Source organism: Nomia melanderi, chromosome 9, assembly GCF_051020985.1.
Source record: "Nomia melanderi isolate GNS246 chromosome 9, iyNomMela1, whole genome shotgun sequence".
Classification (NCBI taxonomy): Eukaryota; Metazoa; Arthropoda; class Insecta; order Hymenoptera; family Halictidae; genus Nomia; species Nomia melanderi.
In genome coordinates, this window is record NC_135007.1 from 15,653,323 (window position 1) to 15,666,158 (window position 12,836).

The 12,836-nt window shown below is 47.3% G+C and overlaps 1 protein-coding gene and 1 long non-coding RNA gene across 4 annotated transcripts in view; one reads left to right on the top strand and one right to left on the bottom strand.

The window, feature by feature from the left end:
• Nucleotides 1-8,457, bottom strand: part of LOC116432580 (uncharacterized) — a 17,631-nt gene extending 9,174 nt beyond the window's left edge. Inside the window, exons 1-5 of one of the 2 annotated variants that reach the window (XR_012999486.1) lie at nt 7,045-8,457; nt 6,754-6,957; nt 4,892-5,051; nt 2,285-3,034; nt 617-2,214 (exon numbers count right to left, since the gene is read on the bottom strand). This is a non-coding gene — a long non-coding RNA (uncharacterized LOC116432580). Of the gene's footprint in view, nt 1-9; nt 2,215-2,284; nt 3,035-4,891; nt 5,052-6,753; nt 6,958-7,044 lie in introns of both variants that reach the window. The other variant, XR_004236151.2, reaches the window with a different exon arrangement.
• The window catches only part of LOC116432579 (orexin/Hypocretin receptor type 1), a 24,497-nt gene extending 11,730 nt beyond the window's left edge, over nt 1-12,767 (top strand). The window contains exons 2-7 of one of the 2 annotated variants that reach the window (XR_004236150.2): nt 5,874-6,021; nt 6,765-6,986; nt 7,937-8,093; nt 8,273-8,385; nt 11,343-11,625; nt 12,151-12,287. Coding sequence is in view for 1 of the 2 variants with exons in the window: in XM_031989666.2 (XP_031845526.1) it covers nt 5,874-6,021; nt 6,765-6,986; nt 7,937-8,093; nt 8,273-8,385; nt 12,151-12,374 (864 nt within the window). In the remaining variant the exon portion in view is untranslated. Of the gene's footprint in view, nt 1-5,873; nt 6,022-6,764; nt 6,987-7,936; nt 8,094-8,272; nt 8,386-11,342; nt 11,626-12,150 lie in introns of both variants that reach the window. The other variant, XM_031989666.2, reaches the window with a different exon arrangement.
• Nucleotides 12,768-12,836: the final 69 nt, after the last annotated feature.

A 12,836-nucleotide genomic window follows, 5' to 3' on the forward strand; every position in this document is an offset into this window, starting at 1 on the left:
CTTTGTTACCTAATATATGTGTGATTTCCTGATGAATTCATTTTAAATCTTGTCTACATCTAATTAGAAAGTATAGAGTATTTTAAGTAACTTTCGAGTGCAAAGTGTTAACCGATCGAGTTATGTTGCCTAAAAGTGGCAGTACCGGTTCGTAGAATCAGAGCTTATTTATTTCTTTCCTTCTAATTATTCGGTTTTATGTTTGCTATTACCTTAGAACTGGAGAACGATCGCACTATTCGACGCTAGAACTACCGAACAGTCAAATACTATCGCAAATCAATTTCTACAGTAACTTTAACATAATAATAACTCTAGGTTTACTCATCTTTGTAATAATTGTAAAGAGAAGGAATCAGGAGTGGGTCATTTTGACCTCTCTACAAGTTCCAGCATTAAAGTTTCTTTCTATAAAAATAGACAAGCCTAATTCAGTGTCTGAATTGAAACGGAAGCGCTTGGCATTTTTCGACCGGTGCAAAAACCGGTGGGACTGAAACGGTTAAAGCATCGAGTCCTTTGAGAGAAATTACGCCGTTTCTTTTACGCTGCAGTTGGCTTGAACCCGCTCGAGTTTACCGGTGCATAGAGATTCCCAGCTTCAAATTACATGTACCTTCTTTCTCGCTTTGTTTTAACAATAGCCTCTTGACTCTGTTTCCTCTGCACGTCTTCCTCCTTCACAATTACAACATCCTCTATTTTTTCGTCTCTTCATTGTCCTTAATTTTCTTTTCTTTGCTTCCAAATCCTGATTTCTCAAAAACATTTGTACTGGAAGACAGCATGTTTTAACAATAGCCTCTTGTCTATGTTTCCTCTGCACGTCTTCCTCCTTCCCAATTACATCCTTTATTTTTTTCTTCATTCTCCTTAATTCTCTTTTCTTCGCTTCCAACTCCTGATTTTCCTAAAAACATTTACCCAACTCTCTTCGTACTGGAAGACACTGTCATCCAGCTAAACTCCGGCGATCGGGCGAAAGTGTGTCAGCGTTACACGCCGCCGGTCGGATATTCCAAGTTCAGAAAGCGGGACGGAGCGTTCCGCCGCTCCGGGAGGTCGGTACGCGCCCCGAAAGACACGACATCGCCTAATGATATAAAGCTTGCGTGTCGACCGTTCTATCGCGACGGCAAAGTGGCCGGCCGTGCCCCGCGGAATGCTCCATCCCGGCGATATTTCACTTCGAACAACTCTGTCCCATGGCCGGGTCGATCGCATGAATTTTTCAGACCATCGTCCTAATGTTCACTCTCTCTCTCTTCCTCTCTCTCTCTTTCATTCCTCATCGTCGATGGTCATGCCCGTGGAGCGACAATCTCGCTAATTAATCGAGCGAACGGAAACGATCCCGCGGAGACGGGCTAGGCATTCGAGCGGAGATCTTATCGAGAAACGAAGCGGGTTTAGACACCAAGGATCGATGCCACTACATCCGAGCGTAGATTCGAAAGCGATCCCTCCCCGAATTCCCTCTCATCGTTCAGCCGTCGATCGCCGGCCGTTGAATCGACGAACGAGACACGCGAAGGTGTCCGGCAGAGGATCACGGCCATCCGTGACACGTTAGGCACGCGTTGCCGCGACTGCGACTCGCAGATAGCCGTGATTTAATTGAAACGTGCTCCGACCGGCGAACAATCGGGAAAAATCCCACGGGGCGGCGCGCCCGGCGGAAACAATGCGTTTTGTTTGGCGAGGCTTCGGCTCATCCGTTATGCACGCGGCCGTGCTGGGAATTACTCGACCCTGTTCCTTTCGATACCTCGGCCATACCGGGCGCGATTAAAACGGGCGGCCCGCATTAATCTCATTCCGGCCGGCCGTTAATCTCCGTCGCGACGATTCCGCGCCGCTCGGACATCGTCGTCGCACGCCGCCGACGAATAAATTAGGACGTATCACTTCTCCGCCGCGAACCTCTGGGCTTAATTGCGCGGAAACTGTCCGCTACTACAATAACGGCCTCACTCCCAAACAATTTGCCCCGGCAGCGTATTAAACGCACCGTCTCCGCTCCACCGGCGATCGATCCGCGTTACACCAGAATATATCTTCCCATCGAGAGATCCTTGACCGAGTCTAATTATTACGACTGCGACCGGCTTAACGATCGACCTTTTAACCAGCGCTCGCTCGCGAGGTACGCTCGTTCCGCGTGCACCACGCAGGAAACTTCCATCGGAGTTCCGCAGTGGATTGCACGCCGACCTGCACATTCCAGGGGAAATTAGACGAATACTCGATTGAACCGGTCGCCGGATTAAACTGATATACCCACCACCGAGGAGGATCCGTTAGAGGATAATCCAGTTGCGGATTCCGCGAGATATCCTGTCGCTGGCAACCCGTGAAATTGTTTTCTTCCTTTTCTTGGATCTGTGTAATCTGAAACCTGCCGCACTCGGTACGTTCGACGAAGTTGCCGCTGGAGGGAGCACGACGGAAGCGTGAAATCCGCGATCCGCCCGCGAGAAGTGTATCACCGGCGTCTCCGCGCTGCCCCCGCTTAGCCGGCGTCCCGCGGGAAGGGAATAATTAATCTCCCGCCCGGCGAAAGTTACAACCCCGTTGCAACACGCGATAACGATTGCCTCGAATGAGCTCTCCGGACACCGGACGCCTCCTCCCCGTCGGAATTAAAGCCTCCCTCAGGTGTCCGTGGCGTTCCTCGGCCGGAGTAAACGATTCCTGGGTCTTCGGCTAATTTCCGGCCGGATTGCGCAACCAGAGGCAACGAGTCGAGGTCCGTTTACAGGAAACGAGCCCTGTCCGAAGGCATCCGACGCCGCGGGACGTCCGCGCGCGGATCGGGTTCGTTGAGACTCGCTGGCCGGGAACTAATCGGTTCACCGTGTCACCGGCGAGGAATGTCGGCCGTAAAATGGCAACGATTATCCCGCGCTGCATCCTTTAACTCGCGGTCCCGGGATCTTCGGGACGCCTGCATAATGTGAACTTGGAAGGAGACGCAGCCAGCCGAGGCAGATGGGATTAGTCGGTGATCTTCAACTGTGGTTGCAGGAACAGTCTACTTAATGAACGAAGAATATCGATAATCAATGATAATAGAGTTTACTAATGAATGAGAATAGTAAATGATATTTTTAAGTATCCTCCGACGAGACTGAACCAGTGTAAATTATTGCGGCTCAAGCGGAAAGCTCGAAGATGAAATGTTTCTGTTACCTTCCGTTAACCCTTTGCGGACAAAGATTCTTTGAGATGTTTGAAACCTTCAAAGATAGAGATAAATTATATATCAATTGCTTAATTAATAGGAAGAAGGGAAACTACGTGCTGATCTCTTGGTGTTTGAGTAGTTAAATTGTTTGTTTACGACTTAATCTTCGAAACATGAAAACTTCATCTCGTCGAAGCGTCGACATTCCTCCGCAAAGGGTTAACCCTTTGCACTCGAGAGGCGACTCATTCGCCATTTGATTCGACGCAAATTATGAACCCTGAAATTCAATATTCAATTTTGTATTAGATATCGACACGTGAACCTTAGGACTAAATTAATTCCAACCCTTTACGCTACCTGCTAACAGTATTATAAACATTCGAACGGAACATAATGAATATTTACGAGAAATATCTTATCGAGCGCAAAGAGAACCCATTCGCCATTTGATTCTACGCAAATTATGAACCCTGAAATTCAATATTCAATTTTGTATCAGGTATCGACACGTGAACCTTTGAACTAAATTAATTCCAACCCTTTGTGCTACCTGCTAACAGTATTATAAACATCTCAACGGAACATAATGAATATTTACGAGAAATATCTTATCGAGCGCAAAGGGATAAACATTTCAACGGTTCTTTCTCGCTTCGGCCAAAGTCACAAGGCGTAGGTCTCAATCAGCGGAAATCGGAAGTGGTACGGCGCAAACATTTAATCAGAGGAGAACTAATACCGCGGGGCGCGGGCTGTCAGCGGAGGGCCGAGTTTGAGAGCAACTGTGTTGCGCGCGCGAGCGAGAGGCGGCACTCTCGGCGATCAATTCGAATACACCGACGGCGGACGGGGAGCCCGGTTAACGAGCCCTTTGACGGCAATCCCGAAATTGAATCGACAGCGGCCGGCGGCCTCTTAAACGTGCGCCGCCGTGCATGTGCCGTTACGGAAAGGCGTCACAACACCGGTAACATCGAGCGACAAGGCTGTCGCGCGCGAATTTCACCGGGGGCAAAAACGTGGCCGCGCCGCGATTGTGTCCGGGTCGCAATTCGCTTAACGAGGCAATTCGAGATCCCGATAAGACGACGATGAATCTTTTAACCGGCCGACAACGGGATATACGACGTCGGCGGACACCGTCCCCGGACGGAGCTGTTTCGATTAATCCCGCGAGTGGACAGTCCGGAGAAAAAGAGAGAGAGAGAGCTCGGCGCTTTAACCGAGAATGCTGGCGGCAGTAAATCCTGCCGTGCGCAAAAAGAGGAGGAACGGCGGAGGGACGCGCGTCGGGCCGGGGCTACAGTTTTATCAATTTCCCCGAGAAACCGGGGGACTCCTAGAACCCATTGCCCATATTTCCTAGGCGTTCGTTTTATATTCATGACGCGCTCCGAGCTCCGCACCGAATAAACCCGTTTATCGGATGGGGAGTCCAAAAAGTACGATACGCACGGCTGTATTCATCTCGCGACGCGTCGCCGGTGCGCGTCGAGGACACCGCGGCTATTCGCTATTTTCCCTGTCGACTATTGTCCACCTACGCGTGGAACTTCCTCGACGCCGCTGATCTCCGACCGCTGTTTACTGTATGTGACCACTGGTGATCCCTATTGGCAGGCAAGCGAACACTACAAATCACCATTGACCAATAGGTAACCTCCAGTGACCACTGTTTACCAGTAAGTGACCACTCCTGACCATTATCGACCACTGCTCTACACTACGGTGTTGGTGTAGCAACAGCCAGTTGAATCTTCGAGAGTAAAGGACGTTGAGGATTCCGATAGCTTAGCGTGGTCGCTGCCAGCGCTTATTTCGGTGACGTCTCTTCAATCATATTTCCTTCGGTCCAGTAAATCTAAACAGAATATTAGAAAGATGAAACTGAGTCATTGTGTTCCTGTAATGTTATCGTTTCTAATAATATCTGTAGGATTCATTTCATTTTCATTGTGTAATGGTAGCGAACCTGTTAACACAAGCGCCATGTCAGTCACTGGTGACTGACGCTGAATGACTAAAAAACACTCGTAACACACAAGACAACCGGTGTGAAATAATGTTTAACAAAGCAACTAAGTTGATAGTGTAACGCAAACGTTGCAACGCCAAACAATTCATAATTATTCTTATCTTTGCTACAAAAGACAAACTCTATTGGAACACGCTTAAGATTTTCGTGGCGCTTAACGTCTAAGCTCTGGAGACTTCTGTTGACTCATTCATACAACGCTACATGATAGACTTATTGAGTCTTCATACGCTTCTCAAGTCTCATCTGTTTCCTCATTTCACTTATGTTTGATCGTTCATTACACGTTCGTTACTTCGAGTTTTAAGGGTTAAATACCGTTTCAGTTACAGTCACAGCCAATCCTCGCCCCCGATCCTAAATACAGCATGTAAATTCCACGGCGACCGGAAGTTATGGAAATTCCGCGAACGATCAAGTTAGCATTGCAAATGAGGGCAATTAATTCTTTCTTCCCCTGTTCCTTTTTCCTCCGGTACGGTCCTCCAGACGGCCACCGGAAGCGTTCGAAGCCGGCGAGGGTTCCGTTCGATTCCGCTCGCAACTTCCTGAACTTCGTCTTCCGGGGTAGCGTGATCCGGGCCCCTCGTTAATACAATGTAAGCCAGCGGACGTTTATTCGCGGCAACGGTTTCGTCTCTGTTTCAGACAGTCTCGGTGACCGTGAGCATATTGACGCTAACTTTTATATCGATAGACCGCTGGTACGCGATATGCTTCCCACTGCGGTTCAAGTCGACCACGGGGAGAGCGAAGACCGCGATCATCGGCATCTGGGCGATCGCTTTACTATTCGGTAAATATTTCTCGCCTGTTCACCGCAGAACCACTGTTATTTGTAATGTAGAAATGTTCGCGAATAATCATCGTTTAATCGAGTGAATTATAGTAATTCGTTTTGCTTCACCGGTAACCACCTTGGCATTTAACGTGTTAACACGTTGCGCACCGGTAACGAGATATCTCGTTTTTATATAAAGACACTTCGCTAATTACAGCATAGAAAAAATATAAAATTTCATTCGAATTGACTATCTGTTTAAAATATATTATATAACAATATGATATCTGAGATTTTACATGTGTAGTGATATAAGTTGACCTCACTGAAAATCCTCCGCACAATTCAGTGTTCTGAAAATTAGCCGGTACGCAACGTGCCAAGAACAATCCATTCCATTCGTTTACATCCACGCTCGCGGAAAGTTCTGACACCGTGATCGTCCACAGTCCCGCGGAAGCTCCCGGAGTCGCTTAATATTCACGCATTTGCATCGTGACGTTCGTATGGTAGGCGAGCGGATCTCAACTTTCCCCGAGAGTTTTCGTTCCATGGAAAAAGGAGCAGCAAGTTCCGAGCGTTTCGAGCAGCGGGTTTCTGGGTCTGAGAGCGTCGCCCGGCCGTCGACGCGAGTTCTCGAGACTGACTCGCTCGTAGCTCGCCTCCGTGCTTCGACATCCTTTTGCTTGGTTTTTAGTCGCCTAGAAAATACCGCGAGAAACACGCTCGCGTGTAAAAGACACTCACCGTTCCCGCAGATATACCGGACCTGGCCGTGCTGCACACCTTCCCGCCGAGTCACATCAAAGTGAAGACCATCCTGTTCACGGAGTGCACGATATCCTGGAGCCAGGAGAGCCAGGTCACATTCACCGTCCTCAAGCTGATCTTCCTCTACACCGGGCCGCTGATCTTCATGAGCGTGGCGTATTGGCAGATCGTGAGGGTCCTCTGGAGGAGCGACATACCGGGTCACAATTGTGAGTAAGCGAAAACCGATCGCCGGACCGGACTCGTCTCGAATACGAATCACCTTACCGCGTCGACGGACTGCTAGGAACATTTCTTTCGCCGGCCGGAAACGTCCTTTATCCGGGCTGGACGGGATAGGGTAATCCGAAACGCGGTATAACAAGCACTCCCATGATTCTCTGCGTTGAACGGGTCGTTACACGTTTTCTTCGGAAATGTTTTATGCTCGCGACACCCTTCTTATCGTATCGCTTTTAATATTCAGCGTCCCGAGCCCGTAACGATCGCGCTTAACGCGACGTTTACGGTCCATAACGCGAGAGTGTGCCGGCGGAGTCTCTGGAACAATTAGTTTAACTGCGAGAAGTTATAATAAAAGCGGATCGAAGGTGCATGTCGTTAACAGCTTATTACATAAAGAGATAACACGATGGAACGTGGAACAATCTAATCTTTTGATTCTCGATTCATCCGGTTTCTTATTAAGTTAGTTCACTGTCTAAATTATCCATCGTTGTAGATCATTGTACGTATCCAACGATACATAGAATACTAGAAGAATCTCAATCTCGCGCGGTCTAAGAATGCATTTGCTTAGATTATCCCTACTCCTCTGCATAACGTCACTGATAAATATTATGATCACGCTGTTGCTCGACATTCCCGCAACATTCTAACTTGAACGACGCTTAACACGTCAAGCGCCATGTCAGTCACTGGTGACTGACGCTTCTGAATGACTAAAAAACAATCGTAACACACAAGACAACCGGTGTGAAATAATGTTTAACAAAGCAACTAAGTTGATAATAGTGTAACGCAAACGTGCAACGCCAAACGATTCATAATTATTCCTATCTTTCTATGGGAAGACGCTTAAGATTTTCGTGGCGCTTAACGTGTTAAGACCGCTCTACGATAACGCCGCGTGATGACTAATCGTTGCACGGATTTGCAGTGACGTCGCGAGCCTCCCAGATGAGCCAAACACCTTCCGGCGGCGGCAACACCGAGGCGCAGCTAAGGTCCAGACGGAAGGCGGCGAAGATGCTGGTGACGGTGGTCATCACGTTCGCCATTTGCTATTTCCCGGTGCACTTGCTCTCCGTGTTAAGGTACTAGCCAGTGTCCTGCGACTCTAGGGCAAAAAGAGGAACGTATGAGGCGAATACAATCATGGAGAATGCAACAGGCGACGGGAGAAACGGCGGACTGTGTGGCCGTGTTGCATGGAAAAACGATCACCGTCATTACGCGAGGGAGGGATCCATGTAACCGTTGTTTATCGTTCCAGGTATACCATTACGTTACCGTCGAACAAGTGGATAAACGCCATCAGCCTAATCGCGCACGGCCTCTGTTACTTCAACAGCGCCGTTAACCCCTTGATCTACAACTTCATGAGCGGTAAACGACCACTGAATTCCTTCCTGATTTTCGTTATTCACGCCGCACCGTGTCGCACCCCGCCAGCACCCCCGCCCGTGCACGGAGAACGATCGCGCCAGTACATTTCAACCGGCAGGCGCCAATCGTGATGCAGCTGTTGCTCCTTTCGCGGTTCGGGACAAAAGACTCCTCCCATCCCGTGTGTCGCGTTGACGAACGACGGCCCGCTTTGTCTTGGAAACTCGCGGCAAGCTGATCCGGCGAATAAATTTCGAAAACCGGTCGAACGTACCGATGCGACGGGACAGCGGAATGATCGACGGGACGGACGTGTCGTTTAACGCTTTGACTGCCGCGGTGGTCATCGGTGATTCGAGCTTTCGATTAGGAGAAAATTATCGTGACTTGGAAGATGATTGTAATAGAAATTTTCCGGAACGTGAACAGCTAGATAATAGGGTGATATAAGAATTCTTATATCAAAGGATTGAATTATTAAATTATTCATTTTCAGATCAAATAATTCACTTTGAAGATTATAATAATTTTCCGTAACGTAAGTAACTAGATAATAGAGTAATATAAGAATTCTCATATTGGAAAATTGAATTATTAAATTATTTATCTTCATATAAAATAATTATGACTTTGAAGATTATAATACAAATTTTCCGTAACGTAAATGTCTATATAGAGTGATATAAGAATTCTCATATTGGAGAATTGAATTATTAAATTATTCATTTTCATATCAAATAATTATGACGTTGAAGATTATAATACAAATTTTCCGTTACGTAAACAACTAGATAATAGAGTAATATAAGAATTCTCGTATCAGAGAATTCATAATTCCGCTTTATTTGGAAATTTTTTGCTATAGAAAGCATAAGCGATACATAAAACCGATGTTTCTCGTGGCAGTCAACGCGTTAACGCGAACGAAATTATCGAGCGTTGTGCGGAATCAACGCCGCGGACCGACGTCGGAAATTGATACATCTTTCACGAGGTCCCTGTCGCCGACTGTTCGAATTCATTGCCGCCGACGGAATACCGATGAGGGGAGACACGACGGATGGTTACTTCCGATTTCCCTGTAGTCTTCGCGTCGACTCCTTCCAGACTCGTTTCCCTCCGTGATAACACGCTCGAACGCGTTCGCAAATGGCCTCTTCTTTTGTGTACCCGGGGACCAACTGTGATCTAGAAATGGATCTGCTCCATAGAGAAGAAACACCGAGACTTTAGGCGATTCGGGGATGAGAACGAATCGAGTAGCCCGCTGGGAACATCAGGGAGATAAATCTTTGGTCGGGGGCGGTGAAAGATCGCGCAGATGACAACCTGTTTTTCATTCGTACAGCTCGATCGTCTATTCGCCGGAGAAACACGACGGACCGTGAACAACACACGTGTCCGTCGACGCGTCCACCCATCTTCTCGGTATTCCATCGTGACGCATGCTCGGTGGTAAAGACCGAGCGAGTGAACGCAGCGGGACCATAAACGGAAGCTGCATCCTTGGGCTCGGCTAGGGTCCACTTCATTACTTCAACAGTTCGGAACACGTCTAAAAGGAAACTCATGTAGGAAGCTCCTAATTTATACGGTCTTCGAGTCGTTTCCGTTGATACTACTTGCTACTAATGAACCCAAACCTACTTACGAGTCCCCTGAGTTTACCTGCGTCGCCCTGAGGTGTCTTCAATTCTGCTATGGTCCCCAAAAGGCTAGTGTAAGATGTAGTGTCGAATCGATGGAGAGAAACCCAAAGTAGCGAGACTGAATCACTTTTATCCTGACTCAAGATATACTGGAAGCTTCCTTACTGTAATGGTCGTGGGAAAAAAGGGTCACAAGTTCTATTTCCCAGTGTTTCCTCGATTCGTTATGCAAGAGTTTATCTGGAAACTGTTCCCTCCGTGATGAAGGTTCCCCATCGCCGGGTGTTTCTGTCTCTGCAGCTTGAAGAATCCCGTAATTAAACTTAACGCTGCGCTGTCTCGCCGATGACAATCCGCTAGTTGTCTCAAACTTTCCGTTTCAGTTCTCGAGTAACTCCTCGCGATTCGGTTGCTAGTTTCGGAGGTCCATTGATCATAGTTCCCTAACGCCGTTAATAGTTACTCAACACGTTCCGTGTCACGTGTACCATGTATGGTGAAATATTTTCAACACTAAGCTCCATGAAAATCTTGACCGTTTTACAGTTATCCCTATTAATTAGTTCGATGTATCAAAGATCATCAACGTGTGAAAGACATCATTGAGAATTTTCGGATAGAAACGTCTCGAGTTTCCAGCGCGAGTGGTTAACCCATTCGAGACGACGAATTTTTGACGAAATTCTGTCACGTGGTTTTTCAATCAAGATTTTCAAAATCTCTAGACGATAGTCATAAAAACTCAATTCTCTTACTGTCGGTGAGTATGTTTTTCTATACTTCACAGATCCTATTAACCCTTTGCACTCGAGAACATTCTTCTCAACAAATATTCATTATTTTCTGATTAAATATCAATGATACGTTCTACAACTAACATAAAGAAATACCTTGCATAAACTAAGTAACAGAACCAGTTTATTCCGACGTTCCACGTGTCGGTACATTATATAAAATTTGACACTGAATTCCAAATTTGACCATTTTGTTCAGTCAAATCAAAAAGCGATTGAAAGGGTTAATTCAAAAAAAGGCTTCGACTACTTCACTCAGAACTGACAAATGCTCATTATTACTGCGCGCGGCGTGCACCGGTCTCGAATGGGTTAAAAGCGCGCCATTTTGATTCAGTTCAAACTGCCCCATGTCGAGCGTTCGAAACAACGAAGATACTCGTAAAATCCAACCCACCTACCAGTGTTCCCCTACGAGCGAGGCCTCTCGAGGAGCGAGCCCACCGATAAATCGGGACGAAGATCGGTAAGAGACGGTGACGGTAGACGAGAATACTCAGCGTGTCGTTTGCAGGTAAGTTCCGGCAGGAGTTCCGCCGTACAGTCCGGGAATGCACGCCCTCGAACCACTCGAACGATCGCCGACTGAACCAGCCGCTCAGCTATGCTTGCACCGCAAACGGATACCGGTCCGCACCGCACAACCGTCGCGAGCAAACTTGACGCGCGGAGATGCGAGTCTCTTGGGTGAAAAAGGCCCCGAGTACCATCGCGGAGGGGCCCCATGACGGGAACGAGTCTCCGCAGGAACAATGTAGTCTTGGACTTTGCACCCCTCAGACTCGGTTGCGCTCGGGGTGAGCTATATTATATTCCTCGTTCATTGGCCGGCTAATTTGTTATTTAAACATTGGCCGTAAAAGAAAATCAAAAACCAGAACCATCTCCCTCCGACTTCACAAGATTCGTAACACGAGCCACCTGGTGGTGGAACTGTTCAACTAACACGCAGCTTCGAGAATCGAAATATTTTCAAACCGATCGATTAATTGATCGATCAAGAATTGAGTTCCCGCCTATTTTATTTTTGTAGTATAGGTATGGAGTAGATAGAGGAAATGTAATTTTGAATGGTTGCTTAATGCGCTTGATGTAGGTCGATAACGAAATATTATATAGCTTGCCCTTTTCGTTCAGCACTTGCACTCAAGCAGATCGATGTTCGACTCGAGGTTATCGGGCGATCGTGGCGCCATGTTTTTTTCTGTAGTTTGAGAGGGAAGATGTTGCATGGACGGATTTACCTGTATTTTGAAGGATTGCGTAGAGATGTAAGGTAGAGTAAGGATCGTTGGAATGTGACGAACGTTCTCGAATTGCAGGAAAATTTCGGAAGGAGTTTAAGCGTACTTTCCGTTGCACCGGGGGAAGCGGCTCTCGGGTTCAACGTGGCTATCTCGCGAGCTCATCTAATCTGCCTAGGATAAAGACACGGACCACCACGATACGAACAACGCTGAAAAACAATAATAACGTTCAACGAAGCTCCGAGATCATACCCCTCAGCGCTATAACGAACGCTCAGCAAAACGAGAAGCACGAATGATCGCGGCCTCACCATCGACGAGACCGTTGACTGTCGGTTGAACAGTAAAGTTTCAGAAGGTTCGTTTATTTGCATCGTAATTGGAACTTTAATGTTGAACGGTACTTAATCGTTACAAGATAAAGCGCTGTCGAATGGATGTCATTCAAATAACAAAGGACATTTGAAAAAGCGATCTGTATTTAGTTCCTACTTCCGTAAAAATCGGTTGGACACTGGTTGCGCCGTTCGCATGCGAGGTCTCGCATATCGCGACGAAGCGATTCCGAATGTACCGACCGCGGTAATAAAAAAATGAACGGTTCGTCGCTGAACGTCGGAGTGGAACTATAGGCACACACGCGCGTCTGCACGTTATTCATGATAATCGGCTGGTAGCATCCGTGACCGTTAACGCTATCCATATAATTTTCATTCGAACGACACGCCAGCCACGCCGACAGAGTCGTATATAAAAAGTTT